General features: G+C 40.1%; 1 protein-coding gene across 1 annotated transcript; it reads left to right on the top strand.

The window, feature by feature from the left end:
• The first annotated feature begins 10830 nt into the window (after window positions 1-10830).
• On the top strand, window positions 10831-15493 carry LOC114270370 (uncharacterized). The gene is made up of 4 exons (XM_082918467.1): window positions 10831-11570; window positions 11662-11935; window positions 12068-12358; window positions 15317-15493. Exons 1-4 carry the CDS (start codon window positions 10831-10833, stop codon window positions 15491-15493), a joined length of 1482 nt encoding a protein of 493 aa, XP_082774593.1.
• Window positions 15494-23588: the final 8095 nt, after the last annotated feature.

Here is a 23588-nt window from a genome sequence, read left to right as displayed (position 1 = left end):
AGAAATCACATCCATTCCATTCTCATTAAGCATTTCCAAATCGTCTGATTCTTCTGTTACAACAGACTCAAAAGAGAAAGAAAAAGACGACCTAGATAGGACTGTGGCATCCGGGTTATCACTCCCAGGAATACTGGACTCAGACTCAGACGAGCTGGAACCTAATTTTGACTCAACAGATTCGGTGGAATCAGATTCCGACTCACTACCTGACCCGGTGCTGCTTGACAAAAATCCCTCATCGTACTGTCAGATGAGAGAGGGTGCGATGGATGCATCCAAAATGCTTGATGATGGGCTCGCAGCCGGTCCATTCCCGATCATGGACACCGAGAAATTATCCCCCAAGCACTTCTGTTCGATCGGAGGATCTAAAAGTAGACAAGCCAGCGCTACCCTCATTTCAATTTCAGCGCTCTCAGAATCCACATTTTTACTCTGCTCAACCTTAACTGATGGGTCTGTCTGCTCCTCGACAACATCATCCCCGGATAACTGCAGGTCGAAGAAGATCTCAAAACCTGGCACGCGCTTCCTCTCCGCATTCAACCATGGCTCTGGGAAGTCGTAGAACGGAAAATCCTCCCCCTCCCGGACGAAGTGTTTGTTTAGGGTACCCTGAATGGGCCGGTGCATCAGCTCAAAAGGCTTCCCTGCCTGCTTCACTCTGGCTCTCCCTGTCATTTCCTTACCTTTTCTCACCCAATCCTCTCTGGTGGGCAGATAACCCAAGCCAAAGGTATATGGGTTGTGTGGCGCTTCGACCAATGCTACAACGCCCTTCCGACCACTCTTTCCCAATCCCATCCCGGGGATGTGTTGGAGTTTGTTCATGAGGTATACTGATTGAGCACTAACATAGACCCCCTCATTAACAGCCATGATGTTCTGCACAACCCGAGCCTCGGCTAAGGTAAAACCCGACAAGAACACATCCTCCATACCATGTTCAATTTCCAAAATCGGCGTAGATACCTTTGGCGGTGGATGGATCGACGAATTTTCGAAAACAATGGCCACCCCCTTCCCATGGGAATACTTCAACATCTGGTGTAAGGTGGACGAAACTGCCTTTACCTGGTGCAACCACGGCCGCCCCAAGAGTAGATTGAAGGTTGCAGAAACTTCCAGGACGTGAAAGTCTATCTCATGTTGTCTCGGACCAACCTTAGTTTGAATTTGCACGGTCCCCTTCACCTCTTTACTTGTGTTATCATACGCCCTTATCACCTGGGTGGTTGGCGCAAAGTCTGTAGGTTTCAACCCGATTGCATAGGCTGTCGTTGCTGGGCACACATTGATAGCGGATCTGGTATCAACAAGAACCACCGGTATCCATTTGTTCTTACACTCCACAGAGATGTAGAGTGACTTGTTGTGATTCGCACCCTCAAGTGGCAATTCTTTGTCAGAAAAGGTCAACGTCGAGGAACCTCCTCCTAGAAAGACCAATCCAAGTAGCTGCTCCGGCGTGGTGTCTATCGAGAGTTGGGCCTTGTCCATGGCTGAAAGGACGGCCTGTCTATGTACTCGAGAAGCCATAAGCAGTCCCCAGATGGAGATGTCTGCTTGTATCTTTTTCAACTGTTTCAACACAGCCTCTTCTTCGAGCTGCTTCTCTTTCTGTTTCTCTGCCTCTTTGTCCTTCCCAGACGCCTCTAGCTGATCTAGGTATGGGGGCTTGAAATACAGCCCACTCCTGGTCATATGGTCAACTTCACCAATGTACCAAGTATCATCCGGTTGATTGCTTCCCCAGTCCTCATCCGTGTGGGCGAGACATAGATCATCATCCTCCCACCACATCCCATTGGTAGCTAACAGATACCTGTCCGGCTCCGTTACTATTGTCCTTGTACTCACGGTACCTTCTGTCCATGTGTTCGCAGCACCCTCTGTTCTTGCGCACATAACACTTTCAGTCCCTACAGTGACTTTGGCTTTTTTGGCTCTTTCAGAGTCTTCAATTCCTTCCCGTTCTAGCTGTGTTAATGCAGTTTGTTGTTCAACATCTCTTATATTCAAAATGCTCAGATCCCGAGCGAAATTCTCAGCACCGGCACTCTCCGGCTATGCATTCTGATTTTTGGCCCTTCCGGCCACAACTAATGTCCCTGTTCCTGACAGACCCTGTCCCGGCTGAGATTTTTCAACAACATCTGGTTGGTCCTCAAGCCACCCTGTAGCCTCTGTTGACTCCTCAAAATCAAACTAGCTGACTGCTGGGTCTTGTTCTTTGAAAAACTGCAGGTTGGCCATATCCCCTTCCAAAGCTGCTAAGTCATCTATCTTCTGACCAAATCCATCCCCTTGTAGTACACAAATTTCTGCCCCTATCGGCAATTCCAGATTCGGCCCAGCTTGACCTGCTGACACAATGTAATCACTCGGATTATATACCTCCTCAGCAAAACTCCCAGATTCCTCAGATTCTGAGCCAACAGCCCTACTTTCTTCCGAAATCACCCCCGTTCCATCTTCGATGATTACCACCATTGGCTTGGGTCGGGCTCAGGAGATGTCCAACATGCACAAGTCTATGCTGTCAGGAAGGAACACCTCCGGCTTGGGTAGGTGGGATGGGGTGATATATATACTGGGGTCGTATGACATGATCCCGGTCTAGATAAAGTTGATGCGTTTGGGAGTTAGAGCCTGGTTGTGTGGTGGGAGAGGGTTGGTTGTGACATTGGGTTTCTCTGGAGGCACGAACACCCCATTATCAATGAGATCCTAAATCTCATGGCATAATCAGAAGCACTAGTCGGTGTCATGATCGTGCTGTTGGTAAAATGAGCAGTATTTGGCTGGGTTATGGGAAGGGGGGAGTTTTTCCGACAATGGCCGCGGCTCTAGGGGCTTCAAGTGCCCTTTTTTGATTAAAATCCCCAGAGCTTTGGACAGGGGCATATATAGTGGAGCGAAGGTTCTTTGGCTTTTGGGTGGGTATCTAGCTGTTTGCGAACTACTACCGGACGCACCGGTGAATGGCATAGCTGCAAGGGTTCTTGGGGTGTTGGTGGTGACCATGCTTACTTCCTGAGATCTGGCAGCTGCAGCACTGCTTGTGCCTACATTCGTACTGCAGTTGTTGAAGGTTCTCCTGGGCTGCTCTCTGTCATTGTCAATCAAGCCCTGTTTCAAAGCATCCTCGATTTGTACCCTCATCTCGTGTAGATCTGAAAAAGTGGGGAAGGGGAGGTCAATCATTTTCTGCATAAGCTTAGGCTGGAGATTGCGCATAATCATCCGAATTTGATCTTTATCAGTGGGTCTTAAGGTCATCATTGAGGCCTTGGCCCTCCACCGAGTTACGAACTCAGAAAAGCTCTCCTTAGGCTCTTACCTTGTTGTCTCGAGATCACGAGTTGTAATCTCGATTTGCGTGTTATAGGAGTACTGTGCAATGAAAGCCTCGGCCATCTCATCCCAGTTCCGCTTGACATTGTCTTCCAATTTTGCGTACCAGATGGCCACCACACCCGACAGGGTCCGGCCAAACAGTGAAAGTTTCTGTAGTCTGGTGAGGCCCATCGGCCTTAGTATGTCCGAAAACAAACGTAGATGCACCATGGGATCCCCGGACCCGTCAAAGCGGTCGATTTGTGGCATCTTGAACCAATCTGGCAGCGTCACAACCGCGTCGGTATACCCGTCCTCAATATCTGGGATGGACTTTACCCCCTGGGACTTCTTGAACAACTTTTCAAGCTTGCTCAATTTCAATGCTATAGGGTCCACCTCAAACTCAAAGGGAGAGTCCGGTTGATTGATAGGCGTGGGTGCCTTGGATAGTTGAGGTAGAATCGGGGGCGGAGCCAACCTCGTTGGGATGTCTGTATCCTCTTGGGCATACTGGACATTCGTCGTCTCCTCAGGTATTGGGACTCTTGTTGGGGGAGGAACCTGGTGTGAAGCGGATGCTCCGGTTTGTTGCTGTAATCGGATAATTAGCTCTGCCTGTTGGGCCATAACAACGGCCTGCTGTTTGGCAAATTCTGTCTGACGAACAGCGTCCTCCTACATGGCTTTCATGCTCTCTTGGAGCTAGCGCACCATGTCTTCCATCCCTGACATACTGCCCTGATTTATCTGAACTGCCGGTGTATCTGCCTCTGTAGTAGACTCGAAAATCTCAAACCGACTGTTCAAAGACCACTGATTTGGCAATCTCGGTACCGATACACTACGTTTTCTCGATCTCCGCCTAGCAACCGGGGGTAAAGAGTAGAACACTGGTTATCCGTCTACCAGATCCTCAGATCGATGGAGTCGACGACCTCTAGTCCAGAGTGCTTGGGGAATATCTGCTTGGTCGAAAGCAATTGTGCTAAACTACCTAGTAGAAAGATAAATAAAGCAGTAATAAGGAAATAAACAACCAAAAAACAGACAGCATAACAGTTTAAATAAACACAACACACAGTTGGGTATCACAACACACAGTTGACAAGCTGAGTAGACTGTCCTCAAATACTGATCATTGTTCCCCAAATCACTGCCCCCAAAACTGAATCTGAAACCCGCAGATAACTGATTCTCAAGATACTGAACTAATGCTCGCAGGCCTGATACCCAAACTTGTGAACTGATACATGTATTCCTGTAAAGACTCACTCTAAAAGCACATAGCAAACGAGTTAGAGCCAAAACACCCCTATGTTAGGATAGGGTTTCCCTGTCTTATTTTGTCAGGAGCTAGGGTTTCGCTACGCACGCAGCAGTTTCAAACAACCTAGAATCGGGTGAGCAACCTGTCCTAGTTTGGGATAGTCACTATGGATTCCGATATGCACTAGGTCAAATGGTCAAAAAGGTGCCCCAGTAACAATCGGGGTTTGTGTTCCCATCGTGGAAGGGCCCGTAACCGGTCAGCCTTATGGTACGCTTATCAAAGCGAGCCTCCGGCAAACCGTTCAAGAATAGCAGACGGCAAACACTGTGACTTAGGCGCACCAATGCAAATGCAATGCAAAGAAACACATAAGCGTAATCAAAACAAGATATCATGAGTTCGAGTCAAGTTCTCTAACTCCCCAGCAGAGTCGCCAGAAACTGTAGACGTCCCCGAACATCCCAGGAGAAATCCCGTTTTGTTCATTGGGGCTCACTATAGTTCGGACTCGATGTCACGGTTCTTAATCTGATCTCGCAGAGTGCAATGCGAGATTGATAAATCACCAAAGAATCCAAATCCGGCAAATCGTTTTGAAAAACTGATTTTTAGAAAGAAGTGCCAAACATGGACTGCTTTGCCAGATACAGAGTCGCCACCTAAATATTTTATTTTGGAGAAATTTAGGAAACCCTGACTCGTGCCTAAGGCCACGTGTCCGTCATCACCAAAGTTACCTCGGCTCGGGAACTTGGGTACGATTGGGAAAGGTCATGTAATGAGCACCCCCACTCGCCCGATCAAAGATCGGCCACTACTAAACATGATATCAAGTTTTTGAAAACACATGCATTCTTTTTCCGGTTTATTAGCCTAGAATTACTATGTGATGCGCACAGCAAAACAAGTATAGACTAGATCGCCTAATTTGGAACAAAGCATTGCATATCCGTTTGTTTGGAAAATGATTTGAAGTTTGCTACTCGCAAGTAGGCTAAAATGCAGATTTCAATGAATTGTCCCAATTCAAGTAATCCAACCTTCACCCACAGGCATTCAGGCAGTTATATCACATAAGCAGGTATCCTCATGGCAAGCATGCTGTCATGGCAGTCAGTCACACACATGCAAGATGCTAAAGCATAAACACTTACAGTGTACTCTGAGCCAAAACAAGAAACTAGTTAGTAATCATGCATGATCCTAGTTCATGTTAAGATGGCTGCTGCAACGCATGCAAAATGCAACTAAAATAGGCTCAGCTACCCTAAGAATGGCATATGAGATGCGACAATTCAATACATGTATTCAACTTGGAATTGAAATACAATGCAGTTAGCATGATGCGCCGAGCCTGATGCATGCAATACAGATGAATGATGCAAACATGCGAGCATAAATATGCTAATTGAAACATGCCCTAAATTAACCATCAAAAGCTAGTAAATAAAAGGAAGAAAGACGTGGGGTTGGAAGACATTCACACACGCAAGCACACTTATTACAAGTTTGCCCTCTCGTTGGAGGGTTCGAATAAATAATACAAACCCAAATAAATAATTAACTACTCTAGCTAATTAAATATTACAAAACTTCTAATTAATTAACAAATTAAAATCAGAAGGGAGGTGGCCGCAGCCCCGCCTCGGAATGATGGGATGATGCATGGTCGATTCGTCTCGCCCGGAAACCCGTTGCCAAGCCATTGTTGCCTCTGTTTACACTGCCTTGTTCCTCTGAAAGTTATGAAAGTTTCTAGAACCCTTCTGAATCACTCCCTGAGTGTAGTGGGATGTCACCGGCCCGAATGTAGGTCCACCGACCATGGGAAAATTGCCATCGACCAAAAGTAGGACCACCGGCTAGACTTTGGTAGCCGGCCGGCACTGAATGTGGCCGACTGGCCATCCATTCCTGCAGAATACTGGTTTTGCTGCAACAGAGGACAGACAGTGTATGGCAAGGTATTTTCAAGACAGTGTGTGAATAACCACTCTCCCTATCATGCGATGAACTCAAGGAAGCATGGCTCTCGGTCCTTGGGCCACCAATCACGCATTTCGATACGTGATGGCCAAAGGTACCAAGTTTGTAAATCAATGTAAATGAATGCAACAAAACAAATGAATGCTTCACGCCCTATCATTTTGAGATCAAGGGCGTCGGCGACCGAGGATTGAAACGTGTTCCATCACTTTAAGTACGAACACACCTCACTCCTCATGTTTGATTTGACACCCCAAACCAAACATAATGCAATGCATGTATGCAATATGACTCAAGTATACAAAATGGCTCAAGTATGCAATATGAGACTAAATTAGCAAAACATGCCAAATGCAATGCAAGCTAAACTAATGTAACAAGAGCATGCAAACATGATATAATGCAAGCATGATGTGACAAGATGCAACCTACCAAATATGAAACTATATACAAGGATGGACTTAAACCAAAATGGGGGACCTCAGCCATGTCCCAAACAGTGGCCAAAAATGATGCAACAAGAGCACAAATCACATATGCAAGCATGTATGCACCAAGGCCCATCACCAAAGGCATAAAAGAGGCAACTCTAAGCATACTTAAGAGAGACAAACATGGGCATTTTACAATCATGTTAAACTCCAAAAAACATGCGAAGGATGATGCCAAATCCAACAAAACATGCAAGCAAGGTGTGCAATAGGACCCAAAACTTGAGGCCAACAAAGGGGGGGTCAAACCATAGCTATGTCAACCAAACCCCCAAGGACCAAAATGACTTAAAACAGTCCTAGGGCGCTCCAAAACCAGACTAAATCATGCATGGAACGAAACCAAAACATGTTAAGAAATGGGCATGAAACAAGGGGCATTCAAGGCTACAAAAGGGAGCATTCCACTACAACTATCATGACCACACATGGAATGGATTATGCAACCAAAAATAGAGTTTCTATGCATCAAAACAAAACCCAAAACCCACTGATGTGGCAGCCCAAGGACTTAAACAAAGAGGCATGCACAATGACTCATTTTTAAGGCACAAAACAACTACCCCTCAAAGCAATGAAAGGATGGCAAATGCACGCATACAAGCATGGAATATGGACTGAAATAGCATGGTAAATGATTCCAAATCACTGAAATAGCCTAAGTAATGCATGCTTATGAATCACACACCCAAAGCTAACAAGCCAAAATGCAAGGTGGCTATACAAAGCATGGCAAGCATGACTCCAAAGCCCCAAGACAGACCTTAAGCATGACAAAACAGAGCTATAATGTTCTCGGAACCAAACCAAAATCATGCTAAAATGCCATCTTACAACCATGATGCGTGTTAGGCCAAAACATGGTATTACAAGACAAGCATATGATGCATGTAAGAGACCATTAAACCAACTCAAAGCAGAGGCATAACATGACAAAATATCACTAAATACCCATTGAGATGGTGCCAAAAACAACTAAGCATGCATGCTACCCTTATGAGCCAAAAACACAAGCAAATGAGACACAAAGGGATTTCAGTGGTGAGTAGGCTAATACATGAAAGTTCCAAAGCTCAACAAAGAAGGCACAAAAAGAGGCCAAACAAGGCCTAAGGGAGGGAGGATGACCCCCAACACCAAAATAACCTTAAACAAATATCTTAAGCATGAAAATACAGAACTTTTATCAGTTATACACTAAGCTCAAAACAGCATGCAAGATAGGATAAAATCTAGTGCAAAAATTGAGAATATAAAGCAAGTAGACTCACCCTTGAAGAATAACCTCAAGAACACAAGACCAGCAGCTCTCTCTGATCAAAACCAGCTTAAAGACCTTAAAAACAACCTCCTAGTACCTCAGCTCACAAGGATGGTGTAACTCTAGGTGTTTATGTGCAAAAATAAGAACAAAAAAACACACTTTAAGGCACTCTAACACACACAAATGTAGAGAGAGAGGAAGCTATAGAGAGAGAGTGGTATCTATGATATATATCTCTGATTTTTCTAACCCCCCAAATGGAAGCAGAGGCCCTCTTTTTATAGAGGAACCAAGGGGCCAAAGCTTCTTAGAGAAGCTTAAGGCAAAGGGGTTAAGCTTCCTCAAGAAGCTAGAGCAAAGGTTCAAGCTTTTTGAGGAAGCTAAGACAAAGGGTCAAGCTTCTTGAGGAAGCTAAGGCAAAGGGGTCAAGCTTCCTCAAGAAGCTAGAGCAAAGGGTGCAAAGGGTGCAAATCCTCCATACACGTGTATGGAGGACAAGTCTGTGCACTCCAGCTGGCACGGCTGGCATGCACAATGCCTGAAAAAGGCAAAAAGGAGGTACCGGCCAGAAAAAGAGACAATCGGCCAAATAAATGGCCGACCGACCAAACATTTGGTCGGTAGAAAGAAAGCAAGGCCGATGGCTTCATGCCACGGCCGGTGGGTTTAAGGGATGACTAACAAGCCACTTCCTACCCTCAGGTGCAAAAAAAAACCACAAATCCGTGGTCCACAACCAAGCACAAAACAGTCAAGTCGAGAGATCCTAAGGCAAAGCGCGCAGCAGAGTCCTTCGGGATCTCAAAACGAACACGAACATGGATGATCACCAAGTGTTCAAACGATGATGTCCAAGTCTTGAGGACGGTCAAAAATGGGGTGTCTACACCTATGAGCGAAGTGTACGTGTTACGTTCTATCAATCACAGAAGTTGTCTCTTCGTACATCAAATCCTACTTTCTAAACCTTAAAAAGGAAGGTAGCACCTTAGCCAGACCCTCCCTCCCTCACATGAATTTTTTGTTCCTTGCTAGCAAATGATTATGTAGCATAAAGATAAAAAAAATGCACTCAGGCCAAAAGTTTAAATTTTAATTTTGTTTAGTCAGAAGTTTAGGCACTGAAACACTTTGTCCATGGGAAATTCTATTTCTACCCACCTGATAAACTCAGGGAACACACTTAATGAAAAATTAACTTAATGATAATTATATCATGATTAAAAATTACTATAATAGCCATTGATCAACACTCTTAATATTATATATATAAATTCTCTATACACATCTTTTAGGAATAAAAATATCTCAATATACAGTTTTTGAAACAAAAAAATTAAACCCTAATTTTTCTTTTGTGGTCACTTTACTTCTTACACACTCTGTACTCCTCTCTGTTATTTGCAAACAAAACATCTCCCATATTGCTTTAATCATTAAGTTTATACTCGATTATTAACTTCGTTTAATTATTAGTTCAAGAATTTTTACTTGATTTTGATATGGAAGAGTTGCAAACTTATGGAAATTCAAACTCAAGCAATGGTGATAGCAAAATCAGTGATGAAAAGGTAAAATTGTGCAGTATTTTTTTTTTGTTTTTTTACGTTTTTTAGTCGGAAGCATAGTGCCGAATTTTTTAAATTAATTCAGAAATCAACCACCGAAATAATATGAATATGTCGTTACTTTAATTACGATTTTTTAAATTTATTTCGGTAAGTAAGTTCCGAATAAAATTAATATTTTCGGAATTAGAGTGCCGAAATTTGTTATTATTTTCATTTTTTTAGGGTTGAATTTTTTTATTTATTTTGGCTCTGTAGAACCGAATTAAATTTTTTCTTCCTCCTCTTTAGATGGCATGCACTGAAGAACCTGAGGTTCGATCGGATATTATGGTGGATTGTACTAGTCATTTCACAGCTAAACAGGTAATTTTTAACATAAAATTTGTAAGTTCATAAATTTGTATTAGTTTGTTTGTTTAGTTTGTTCTTATGAAAGTTGTGTGACATTGTATATAGGTTTTTGACAACAAAGATGAATTGCTCACTTGGGTACGTGACATTGGAAAGATAAATGGCTTTGTTATTATTATAAGGACGTCAGACTATGGTGGCGGTCGTAAGAGACCAAGAATTTATCTTGCTTGTAAGCGGAGTGAGAAGTATAGATTGTGTAAAAAGTTAAAAGATGGTTCAAAAGACTTATTGAGACAAACTGGTACAAAGAAGTGCGAATGTCCATTTGATTTGAGGGCATTCAAGTTGAAAACAAATGATGAATGAACATTGAATGTAGTTTACGGGCTGCATAATCATCCAGCTACAGAGCATCTCCAAAGACATTCATATGCAGGGAGATTGTCAGCTAATGAAAAGTCGTTATTAGTAGATATGTCAAAGAGCCTAGTAAGACCAAAATAGACACTCATTACACTCAAATAGAGGGATGCCCTTAATATGAGCACAATGAAGATAGTTTACAATGTACGACATCGATGTAGGGTTCTACAGAAAGCTGGTAGATCCCAGATGGAACAACTGTTGGGTGAATTAGCGAAACATAAGTACATTGAGCGTCATCGATGTGAGGAAGGCTCTATGACTGTCACAGACTTGTTTTGGGCACATCTGGTGAGTTTGGATTTGCTTCGTACATTCCCTCGTGTGTTGATTATGGATTGCACATATAAGATGAATAGATATCGGCTTCCTCTTCTTGAAATTGTGGGAATAACATCAACTCATATGACATTCTCCGTGGCTATCGCATACTTGCAAACTAAGCGGGTTGATAATTATGCATGGGCGTTACAAACATTGCGTGATCTTATAGACGACAGTGTTTTACCTGAAGTCATTGTCACAGACAGAGAGCTTGCTTTGATGAATGCCATTGACAACACCTTTCTGAATGCTCGACATTTGTTATGTCGTTGGCATATTAATAAGAATGTATTGACAAAATGCAAGAAAATGTTTGAGACAAAAGAAAAATGGGACAAGTTTAACACTACATGGAACTATTTGATATTGTCATCGACTGAAGAAGAATACAATGATCACCTTGCAATACTACATAAGGATTCCAGTAACTATTCGGAGGCAATCAAGTATGTTACTGTGAGTTGGTTGAATCCGTATCAAGAAAAATTCATTGCGGTACATACAAACATGTGTTTGCATTTTGACAATGTTACAACCAATCGGTAAGATATATATTTTTTTAATTTATTATAAATCATATTGTTATTTTTAATTATTATGGTTGACTATTTTGGTTTACATCCATATGAACAGGGTTGAGAGTGCTCATGCTAGATTGAAGAGGCAATTAGGTTCAAGTCAAACAACATTTGAGATTTCATTTGAAAAAATACATTGTCTACTTGAGTTGCAGCACATTCAAGTTAAAGCATCATTCGAGAAGAGTTTGACAACTGTGCAACATCAATTCAAACCTTCTCAATTCAGAGAGCTCTGGGGTAATGTGTCTATTTGTGCATTGGAGTACGTGTTGGTAGAGAGTAAGAGAGCAAATTCAGTTGGAATTGATGTTGCAACATGTGGGTGTGTTCTTAGGCACACACATGGTTGACCTTGTGCTCACGAGATTGCAGATTACATGAGACAAGGCCGTCCTATTCCACTCAGTAGCATACATGTACATTGGACATGCCTTACTATATGTGTGCATAATCCAAAGGAACAGAAGTTGGAATTGACTTGTATCCCAGAACTTGAGTTGATTTTGAAACAGTTCAAAGAGTCTGATATTGCCATGCAATTGGATATGTTGAAGAAATTGAGGGAAATTGCAAATCCAGCGAGCACTTTTCTTATTGAGCCCGATGTGAAACCTAATCGATGTCGAGGACATAAGAAAATTGATATATCTTGTCGTCGTGACCCGTGTGCATTTGAGTTGGTTGACGATGGGCATGATAGCCAGAGCACATTAGCTTCCAGTCAGTCAAAGAAAAAGAGAACTTCAAAAGTGCATAAGAAGAAGCAATTTCATATTTTGAAAATAGCCCAGGCTTTGATCGTTGGATGACTATGCCTAACATGGGGCATCTTATTGCATCATTTTATAATGTAGTCTTGTACCACTTGTGTGATAACCCTGGTCCATATTATGCTAATTAATATTAATTGTGATTGTGATTATGTGTTTGATATGATTTTGAATGCCATTATGTGAATATATGTGATTTTGAATTTCTATCTGTTCACCGTAGGAAAATCTGTTTGATTTAACTGCTCTAGAATTTAATTGAAGGCCTAATCGGCCACAGAAGCCAAAATTGACTACGCCATTGTGATTAGCATCATTTTTAGAGCCTACGATGAAATTTAATTGCAAATTTATTCGGATCAAAATAATTAGATTCAGAATGATTAATTAAGTGCTATTAATTAGCTATAACCAAATGTGATTAAAGGAGCTTATATATAAGGGGCCAATATACACTTACATTCATTTGCTTGAGCTCAAATCAGATTTTGCTCTCTAGAGAGAGAGAGAGAACCAAACTTAGAGACAGAGAGGGTGCTCAAAGTGAAGATTTAACTAAAGGCTTGAGAATGGGAGGTTAAACTCAAAGAATTAGCTAGAATTTGGGTGTTTGAAGCTCCTAGGTGAGTGGATTCATAAGTTTGAGTTTGTAATTTTGTAAATTCAAGGTTTAATTGTGGTCAAGAACATAACTTAAATTGAATTTGTTGAATTTGGAGCTTGTATGAACATGCATGTGCATAATTGTTATAATTTTGTATGTTCAAGCATGAAGCCTGTTGAATATGAAGAATTGAGCACCAAACTTTACATGCATGAGTAATTTTGTGTAACTTCATGATTTTGAACACCATTTGCACCATTTGGAATAGGAATAAAGTCAAAAATTAACATGCATGCATGATTGATGAAGTTATGAAATTGGTAGGAAGCTTGAGCCCATAAGTTTGGACCATACAAAAGAAATGAGGATTTATTTGAGAATTAGATTGTGATTTTGAACAATTCTATCCCATATACTTCTATTCTCATGTGGTATAATGTATTTGCATGTTTTGAACCAAAATTATGAGTTTTGGACCTTTGGAGGTCGAGTTTGAATTGAAGAACAATTATGGAAAACCTAGAATTTGGCATGTCCGCTTGAGCGGGGAAAGTGCCGCTCGAGCGTGAAATGCAAGTTTCCAGAATTTTCTTTGCAGACATTGATGTCCACTCGAGTGGGGACATTCACGCTTGAGCGGGGAGCCATGTAGTATGACTTTCAGCTCGAGCGTCCGAAGTCACGCTTGAGCGTAGATATGAGGCAACCAGCACTTTTGCAGACCAAAGGGATCCGCTCGAGCGAGGAACCTTGTTCTGAAATTTTGTAAAGTTGAATTGAGTTTCATTTTCCATTCTCTTCCATCTGTAAGTGCTCTTAGGCATGCATTAAGCATTGTAAATGAGTTAAAAGAATAAGAACGAAGCCTAAGAGGATTATATGAATTAAGAACGGAATGAATCGTTTATGACCCATTATGTTCATGAAATGTGTAGGGTCAAGTACGAGGGCAAATCCACCGGCAGATCACTGTGAGCAATATCTTAATAAAGATATCTGAAGTATGTTATTTGTCCAATTGCTTACTTCCATATAAGTCTTATAAGTTTGTTACATTGAATTAGGGATAAATATTTGTTATGCCATATGATTGAGCCAAAGGCCGTTGGATACAATGGATTGGGCCGAAGGCCGTTTGACATGAATGATTGGGCCAAAGGCCGTCTGACATGAATGATAGTCCGACATGAATGATAGTATGACATATGAATGATTGGGCCAAAGGCCGTCTGACACGAATGATAGTCTGGTATATAAATGATTGGGCCAAAGGCCGTCTGACACGAATGATAGTCTGACATATGAATGATTGGGCCAAAGGTCATCTGACAGGAATGATAGTTTGATATGAACGAGTGGGCCAAAGGCCGTCGGATATAAACGATTGGGCCGAAGGCCGTTGGATCTGAACAATTGGGCCAAAGGTTATCGGATACGAACGATTGGGCCAAAGGTCATTAGACATGAATGGATGGGCCAAAGGCCGTCGGGTATGAGTTAATTGGGCCCGAGGCCATTTGATACGTCTAGAACTTTAGTCGATTGATACATTAAATAGAAACATGAATTGGGCCCAAAGCCGTCTGATGTAACTGTTTCAAAGATTGTTCATGTATCTTCCTTATTTGATATTATTCACTGGGCTTTCGCTCACGCTTATTCATGTCTATGTAGGTGAGCCAAGGGACGTCCAAACCCAGCCTCGGTGAAATATGTGAGAAACAGTCAAGGTTTTGAAGAGTCAGCCCAAACATCTCACGCACGAGACTTGTCTTCGCCTCTTTTGTTCTTTTGATATAGTTTGTTTATATTGGCGAAAACATCAGATTACTTTTGTATATAAACCTTGGGTTTGACTGACTTAGACTTGAATGATCCTGTATATGTAGAGAACTTTGGGTTGTTATCCCTTTGATGTGAGTTATTAACAGGTGTATATATGGACTGTTATGATGTACCATGTAAGCATAGCTCTATGGACAAAAGTTTTAAATTTTGCTTCCGTTTGGCCCTTTTACTCTGATGAGTTATGTCTTATTTGGTTTGAGGCCGTAGGTAATCCCTTGATTATTGGCCGGTTATGTCCTTAACCCATAGGGGCGGGTTTGGGTCATGACAACTTGTCATTGCAATAGTGTCTCACTTTCTTACCTTTGAGATCACCGCCAGTAACCCTAGCTAATCGTCGCGAGATTGCCATTGGATTTGTCAATGGAAATCATTTTGTACAAGTATAAGTTATGAAAATAACCAAACATTGTTGTCTAATATTTGTGTAATTGCAAATTTTATGTATTTGGTAAAGATATGTAATTTTTTGGATGTACGTGCAGGTGTTTTTGGAAGCCGGTCATCCAGTTCCTCCCATTGCCGTGTTTTGGCGAGTTCATCATCACCCTTGTGCGTCAGAATGGGAGAATGCATATGTTAGCTGCATTCAAATATTCAAAGACAACATAGGACCTAATGTAGCTACTCGAGAGACATTTGATGTAGTTGACATAGATTGATGTATTACAGAGTAGTAATGACAGCTTTAAGACATTAGTTTTTATGATTTACTAGCATAGAGTAGCGAGGTAGATATCATTTTGCCATTGGATTTTCTAATGGTCAGTTTTTTAAAAAAAATAGAATATTATATGCGTTATAGTTCTCTAATTTATGGAATGGATGTCATATTATTTTTACATTGTTTGAACACAAAACGTAATGAAAATAATATTAACCCAGTGCAATTACTGTTAAAAAGTATAAGATTAAACAAGTATGTAAAATATATACATATATATATATATACTAAATAGTAGTTCAATCCATCTACATCATCACAAACTACATGTGTACTTGTACATAATCCAAAAAATACATAATCCGAAGATAATAATAATATTTGTCTCCTTATACATCCACCAACACCATCAGAAACTACTTGTGCTAACATTATGAACTACTATTAACTACGTGACCGGCGAGTGTAATGTGCTCCAAAACGATGTGCAGTAGGAGAGCTGGGTGCAGACCAACCCTGAGTGGATGTGCTGGGTGCAGCTTCACTAGTGTGCTGATCTTGAAGAAGTTGTTCGATTGCATCAATTGCGTTGTAAAGCCTATTAGGATGTTGAACACTGTCCTCATAGCCAGCCTCAACGAAAGGATGAGTAATCTGATATATCTGTGACATAGGTTGCATTACGAGAACAAATATAACATTATGTACAAACTTGAAAAGTTTACATAAATAATTTGCAATGTAAATGAAAAAAATGATACTTGTGCGTCTTGGCTAGGATACTGATAATGATGGATATTCGGGTCCACTTGAGAACGACGGGCTGGGTTTTGTACATACATATGGGTAATGGTTTGGTACCAATCCATGTAACCAGGAACACAATCCCAAGGTTGCCGTGCCGGTGTACTCCTCCTCCGATCAGATAACACATGGTTGTCCTATGCCTCCCAAATGATGTGCAAGTATGCATATATAACATTGTAGCATGGAGCTATGGCTTCTTGAGAAGCACGCATAGGGCCAAGTGGTGGATTAGGGATTGTCTGCATCCTGCCAAACAGTCTCAACACTTTATTAGGGTGATATGGTTCAACTACTTCCAAACACTTTAGGCAACTGTGGTAGAACGTAACTGGATGACATGGATGGACATCTCTGCAACTCTGGTACGGGTCCCAAATAACCTACAAATAATAAAAACTGTAAGATATGACAACTGTAAATTTTGTATGATATAGAGTTTCAAATTTTGAAGGGCTTTTTAACTTACATTATGTACACCCAACCTATCAAGCTCCTCTCGAAAAGCCTGCAACTGTGTCTCTTCACCAGACTCTCTCCGGGAAGTCCAACGGTAAACATGTGGCATGTCTCGAGTGTAATTCATATTCAAGTGTGGTCAGAATCCACGAAAGTTCTCATAAACCCATCCCTCAAGGAGTGTCATGTAACTGGCTATTTGTTTCATACCGGACCTGCTAGCGTACCCCATCTGTCTATATAAGTATGCCAATGCAGCAGCACCCCAAGCATATGAAGATACAGTCGTCAAATCGGATAACAAACACGGGGACCCTAGTACAAGTCTTGTCACTGAAAAGTGTACAACCCAACAAAAATAGCAAGTATGCTCTATCTGCACATGCAATTCTTTCCATTGAATCATTGTCTATGACATTATGAAAGTGTGCCCTCAACCACTCAAGCCTCATTGAATTGCCTCCGGCATTACATATCTCATGTCTGACGTCTTGCTCATCAATTTCCAAGGCATTAACTACTAATGCAATGGCCTGCCTTTCTGACAACTTACGTGTCACGTCCCAAACCCGCCCCTAAAAGTTTGGGCATGACCTATTCAGAAACGGACATGTAACCTGGTAACATAACATACGGGGCCTTATCGGAAGCACGAAAAAAATGGAAATAATGAAACAAATAAACTCCATTGAGCTACTTCTACATGCCAGGATCTCATTCATCACATGCATTATAGTGGATAGATAAAGTTCCAACTATAACTCGGAGCATATACATACACATTTACAATGCCAGCCCCATGATTGGGCGTATACAAAAAAAAAACAAACATGAAAGGATATACAACAACCTTAGAGGGACACCCATAAGCAAGTCAACATCGTAACAACTTGACAAAATAAATGGCTTATACAGTGCCTGGACATACGAAGGTTGACAAAAGAAAGCGGGCGTCTTGGCTAGGACTGACCACTTGATTGGTGACCTACAGAAACAGACATAATAGAGAGTGAGCCGGGCTCAGTGAATAGTAATACATAAATAAAATGATGCTTAACTTGAAACATAATACATGTCAATGTAATAGTCTGATTCTGTGCTAAGTACATAATGGCCTTAGGCCCAATCTTGCAACATAAACTTGATGGCTATAAGCCCTTGAAATGTGGTGGCACGAGGCCCTTGAAACATTGGCATAAAGCCCTTGAAACTTGTTTGACCTTGTAGTATATTCAAACTTGTAACATATACTTGAAACATACCTCAGCATACTTGAACTTGTAACATACTGGAAACATACCTGAAACATACTTGAACATCATTCATTAAGTCAAACGGAACATATTATAACTGGAGCGTTTCTTGTTGTGTCATGTCATTATCATACGCTTAACAATAAGAGACTAATTCACATTCTCATAAGAGTCACATAATAATGCTAAACTTTGCACTTATATCGTAGATTCTAAATAACTTCCAATTCATAAGCAACATAGCAACATAACTTCAAATTCATATGGATACACATAGCTACTCTTATATTTACTCAGAATCTATTCTTCAAGAATGAACATAAATTCTTTTGGGTAAATGACTTAATTCACGTGCTCTATTAATCAATAGTATACACCGTTGTTTAATCGTTCTTATATGTTAACATAGTTGCCTTGCCTTGTAATTAATAGAGTCCTAATGGTAACCGTTACATCATTCCCACGAGTTGACATAATTAACATAAAGTTAACAGGACAAAGTAAGCACATTTTCATTAGATTACAGATGACTTTATCGGTTTCACAATTCCACAGTTCGGCCCTTGGCCTGAGGGATTCACACATTCACAATAGCCTTTAGGTTTCATAGATTCACAACTTAGCACATCGGCCTTCGGCCCTTTGGATTCACAAGTTCACAAGTTTGGCCCTTGGCCTCATAGCTTCATAATTTCACAAATGGCCCCTGGCCACATAGGTTCATAGTTCACAAATGGCCCCTGGCCACATAAATTCACAAGTCGGCCCTTGGCCTCATAAATTCACAATTCACAATTCGGAAATTCATACTTCACAAATGGCCCTCGGCCACTTCGTTTCATATTTCACAAGTTGGTGATCCATACTTCACAAATTCGAGATGCATATTTCACAAATCCTTTTTGATGTTTCCATAATTTCACAATGTTCCTCATATAGCATACACCTTTGATGTTTCCATAATTTCACAATATTTACGTAGCATACATAACATACGTGTCAACATAATTCTTATGACAAAGATCATAACGTCGATAACAATAATCATTAATGGTTAAAGATACATCGAAGTACTACTACTCACAGTGCTACAACGGAGTGCTTGGCCCTCCTGAAGTATGCCCTGTACACATATATAACTTAGTCATTAGTTCTTTTTCCTTCCTTCATTATTCTTCACAAGCCTACCATTATCCATCCATTATACCACAATTTCCTCCATCTCAATATATCTATATATAGAAATAGAAGATTACTATTCTTGCAAACACAATATGAAATTTTAAATCAATCACTTCGATTCCAAGATAGGAAGGAATTGTATGGACATCTTTCACATTTTTCCAAAAATAAATCATTCTCTTGATTTTAATAACTAAGCAAGCCCACAAGTATTTAGCAAAATAATTTGGGATTAACCCATTTTGGAAAACTCTACATTTTAAGTCACAAAAATCAAAGTCAACATAGTTAATACCATCTCACATAATCACTACAATTCAACATAAGCAACATGATTCAACTCAACATCATTAAATATAATTCAACATAATTCAAGAGAAATTCTTAAATTCCATTTCAACATTCCATAACCGAGTTCATGTCATCTATATCATTTATAAATCATTTCCTCCAATTTCCTTCTCATTATAACATGATTTACATTGCTCATAACAAAATTCATTCGCAAATTTTAAACATAATTTTCAAACATAACCAAATTCCAATTAAACTTGTACATAGATAATTCAACCTACCAATTTCATGAATCAACTTTCAATTTGGGCCAAATAATTGATTATCATCAAAAATCAACCTAGGGTTTCTAGAAAAACCTAGAAATTTCAAGAAAAAATTCAAACTTCTTAACCCATTATTTTTTTCTTCCAATTTTCCCCTTGATTATATATCCTAGGTTCATAATCCATAATCTAAACCCAACAATAAAACCCCAAATTCTTCAAATCCGAAATCCCCAAATTTCCATAATATAACCCTATATGCTCAACATGTAGATTTTGCATTTATATACTCCAAAATACCAAAAATCTATCTATTTATGTAAGCATTGAAGGAGAACTAGGACCCCTACCTCAAGATTGAAAGCAAGGAAGCTAGGTCAAGAGCATAACTTCGAAATTTCAAAATCCAATCGGTTGAAAATGTTGATCTTCACTTGTTCTTCATTGTTGATGCAAAATCCATGGTTGATTTGTTGATAAAAGTGGAGGAAATCAAGGTTTTTAGGGCTAAGTTTTCGGACATGGAAGAGGGGAGAAGAAGAGAGGAAAAGAAAATGTAAGAAATGGTCCCAAAATCACGTTTTTTTAGCTGCTGTCCCGCACGTGCGGCGCTATTCCCCGCACGTGCGGCTCTGCTTCCAGCACAGATGTGGAAACTTCAAACGGGTATAACTCTCTCATCGGGACTCCTTTCTAGGCCGTTCTTGTGTTCAAATTGAAGCCCCGGAAACAAGCTTTCCAATGGTTCCAACCTCACATTCAAATTATAAGTATGGAAGGAGAAAAGGGCAAAAGAGTGATGGCTGGTCAAAAATTCAAACCCAAATTTGGGACTTTTTATCTAATCTTATCTATATATCTTGTTAATGCTTCGATCAAGATTCCAAACATCATCCAAAGGTCCTCAATTATAATATTTATAGTTCACTTGCCAACCCATCAATATCAAGAGTCCGACAACCATACAAATTTTAAGGTGACAGGCACCACTATATATCAATCCGATGTGAATTTAAAATCCGAGTCATTACATTACGCACACTAATAGATTTGCCTACAATGGGAAACCCTAGGATAGTGGCAACATTGTCCGATGTGATAGTCATCTCTCCAACAGTCAAATGGAAGTGTTTGTCTCCGGTTGCCATCTCTCAACAAAACTAGACACTACAATTTTATTGACAAAGCGGTACGTGCAACGAGCGAATTGTGCAAGTTCTGACATCTCCACAATGTTTACAAATGTAGCGTGGTTTCCTTGTTCCCACCACGGCCACGAACGAATCTTAGATGAGTGATTATGACACTTTAAGGGCCCCCTTTCATAAGCACCATTCCAAATAGCTGCGGCAACATGACTTTTAAAACTTTTAAGGATTGATGGATCAGTTGGACCTCCCAGAAATGGCTGAGCAAGGATATCTTCATCAACAATGTCAACATCATCACTAGTAGGGTCACCATCCATAGCAATATCATCCATAACTGGTGCACCATGTATAGGATCATCATCCATGGCAATGTGCATGTCATCATCATGCACTCGAGCACGTCCACGTCCACATCCACGTCTCTCTAATTCACGGAGTCTTCTGTTCGAAATTGTTACTGACCGACATACATTAGGACCGACATCCATCTGCATAAGAAAATTTGTTCTTATCAACCCAATATAATGAAACATAATAAGCACTCCCATAAAAGGATCACATCAATGCGGGTAATAAGTAGCCTAACCATGCCACCTTAATGAAATCTAATACGCAATTATAGACCATCAAATTCACAATTTGGATGATGTGAAATTAACAAAATAAGTTAAATACATAACCCTACTACTTATGAAAGATTTAGACTAGGATTTGTTGAAAAATTACAATGTAAACATGGATATAGTAAAACTATTTTTATTCTATACAGACCATTCACCAATTAGTTTGGTTGATGTTCATAACATGCGAAAGACAGATTAACTTCATTTCGGCCAATTTACCAAGGCAACATGGTCATTAATCAATACCAACATCATTTTTCAAACAATCAAAGGACTACCCATCACTTGTCTTTGTACATGCCATTGATTGTAAACTTGTTGTAGCTGTAAGCATACAACCAAAGACCAAATTTGGCACCAATTTCAATGCTTTGAAATGACAAACCCCAAAGGCAAAATAACTCAAGCTTTAATACTTTATATAATGCAATTGTTTTGTTCAGCTATTTAGCTAACAAAATTTATGAACACCCAACTACTAAGCTAACAATATCATGTGGAAATACCAATACTGCACAGATTTTTGTTTCTATTATTATGTATACAATTTTGGAAAAAAAAAAAATACATAAACATACCCATAAAATAAAATTTTTGTAAAAGAACCAAAAGTAAAACAAATATTGGTGGCCTATATAACCTGGTTCTATATCATATATTAAAAAAAAAAAAAAAACTATTCGGAACTTCAGGACCAAACATACATAAATATTTCTACAATTAAGTACCGAAATTATTACATTTATTCGGTATAAAAGAACCGAAAACATAGAATAGATTCGGAAATCAAAGTGCGAAATTATATATTTTTTTCGGAACTAATTGGACGAAATTATACATAATATTCGGCTACCAAGTTCCGAATGAAACACACAGATTCGACAACTCAGTGCCGAGATCTACACAACACACATAGCTACAGAAAAATCACACTTTTATGCCAATGGAGTGAAGAGATATCCGAAAATTGTCAATGTAGTAACAAAATGATATATGTAATAATAAAATTAAAAGATTTCTTACCTTAAATAAGGTTTTCAACAGTGTTTAGTAGATATTCAATAAAGCTCCTGAAATCTTCAATGGAGGTGAGGAAAGTGATTTTTTTTTTTTTTTTTTTTTTTTCTCCTGTTTGAACGAACTTCTTCCTGTTTGAACCAAGTCACTTTGGTCTTCACCAAAGTGGGTGGAAGTAGATATGTAAATTGGGGTAAATTGAAGTGTGTGTATTTGAGAGTAAAGTGTATGTACATTTTATGAGTGAAGGATTTAATTGTAATTTTAAGGATGTAGATTGAGATAATTACTTAATAATTAAATTAATAGGGATGTGTATTAAGAAAATATTTGCCCTGAGTTTATTAGGTGGGTGGAAATAGAATTTCCCTTTGTCCATAAGGACATGGCTAAGCAAAATGACTAAAATACCCCTCTACATATAAAACTCTTTCTTTTTTGAAAGGGCAAATTACATATACACCCCTCCAGGTTTGTCAAAATTACAGATACCCCCCTGAGGTTTGAGAAATTACGAATTCCCCCCTGAATGCTATATTTCCATAAGAAATTAGGGGGTAATTTGTTATGAAATATAAACCTCAGGGGGTAAATTGTTATGAAAATAGAAACCTCAGGGGGCGGGATGTAATTTCCGAAACCTCAGGGGGGTATCTGTAATTTAACCAAACCTGAAGGGGTGTATATGTAATTTGCCCTTTTTGAAATTAAAGTCCTCTCTCTCTCTCTCTCAACCAAACCCTAAACATCTCTCTCCCCTCTCTCTCTTCTCCTCTTCATCTCTGACATTACCACCTCCATCACCGCTGACACTTGTAGTAGTGGGGGTGGTTTCGGTGGCACCGCACTATCGAAGCTCTAACACCTCTGCATCGGAACATTTTGGTGACAAATAAGCAACGTTGAGCATCGTCATCTACGCCAGATCTTCGCCACCATTCTCTTCTCTAACACCGCCGCGATCTCCGCCAATTGTGGCAAGATCGAAGCCCCAATGATCTCCTCTGAGACGAGCTCCTCTAATTCATCTAACGCCTCAGATTT

Source organism: Camellia sinensis, chromosome 3 (genome assembly GCF_055761805.1).
Source record: "Camellia sinensis isolate YWXY chromosome 3, ASM5576180v1, whole genome shotgun sequence".
NCBI lineage: Eukaryota > Viridiplantae > Streptophyta > Magnoliopsida > Ericales > Theaceae > Camellia > Camellia sinensis.
The sequence above is the reverse complement of the archived record's forward strand: the minus strand, read 5'-3'. Positions and strand labels throughout refer to the sequence as shown.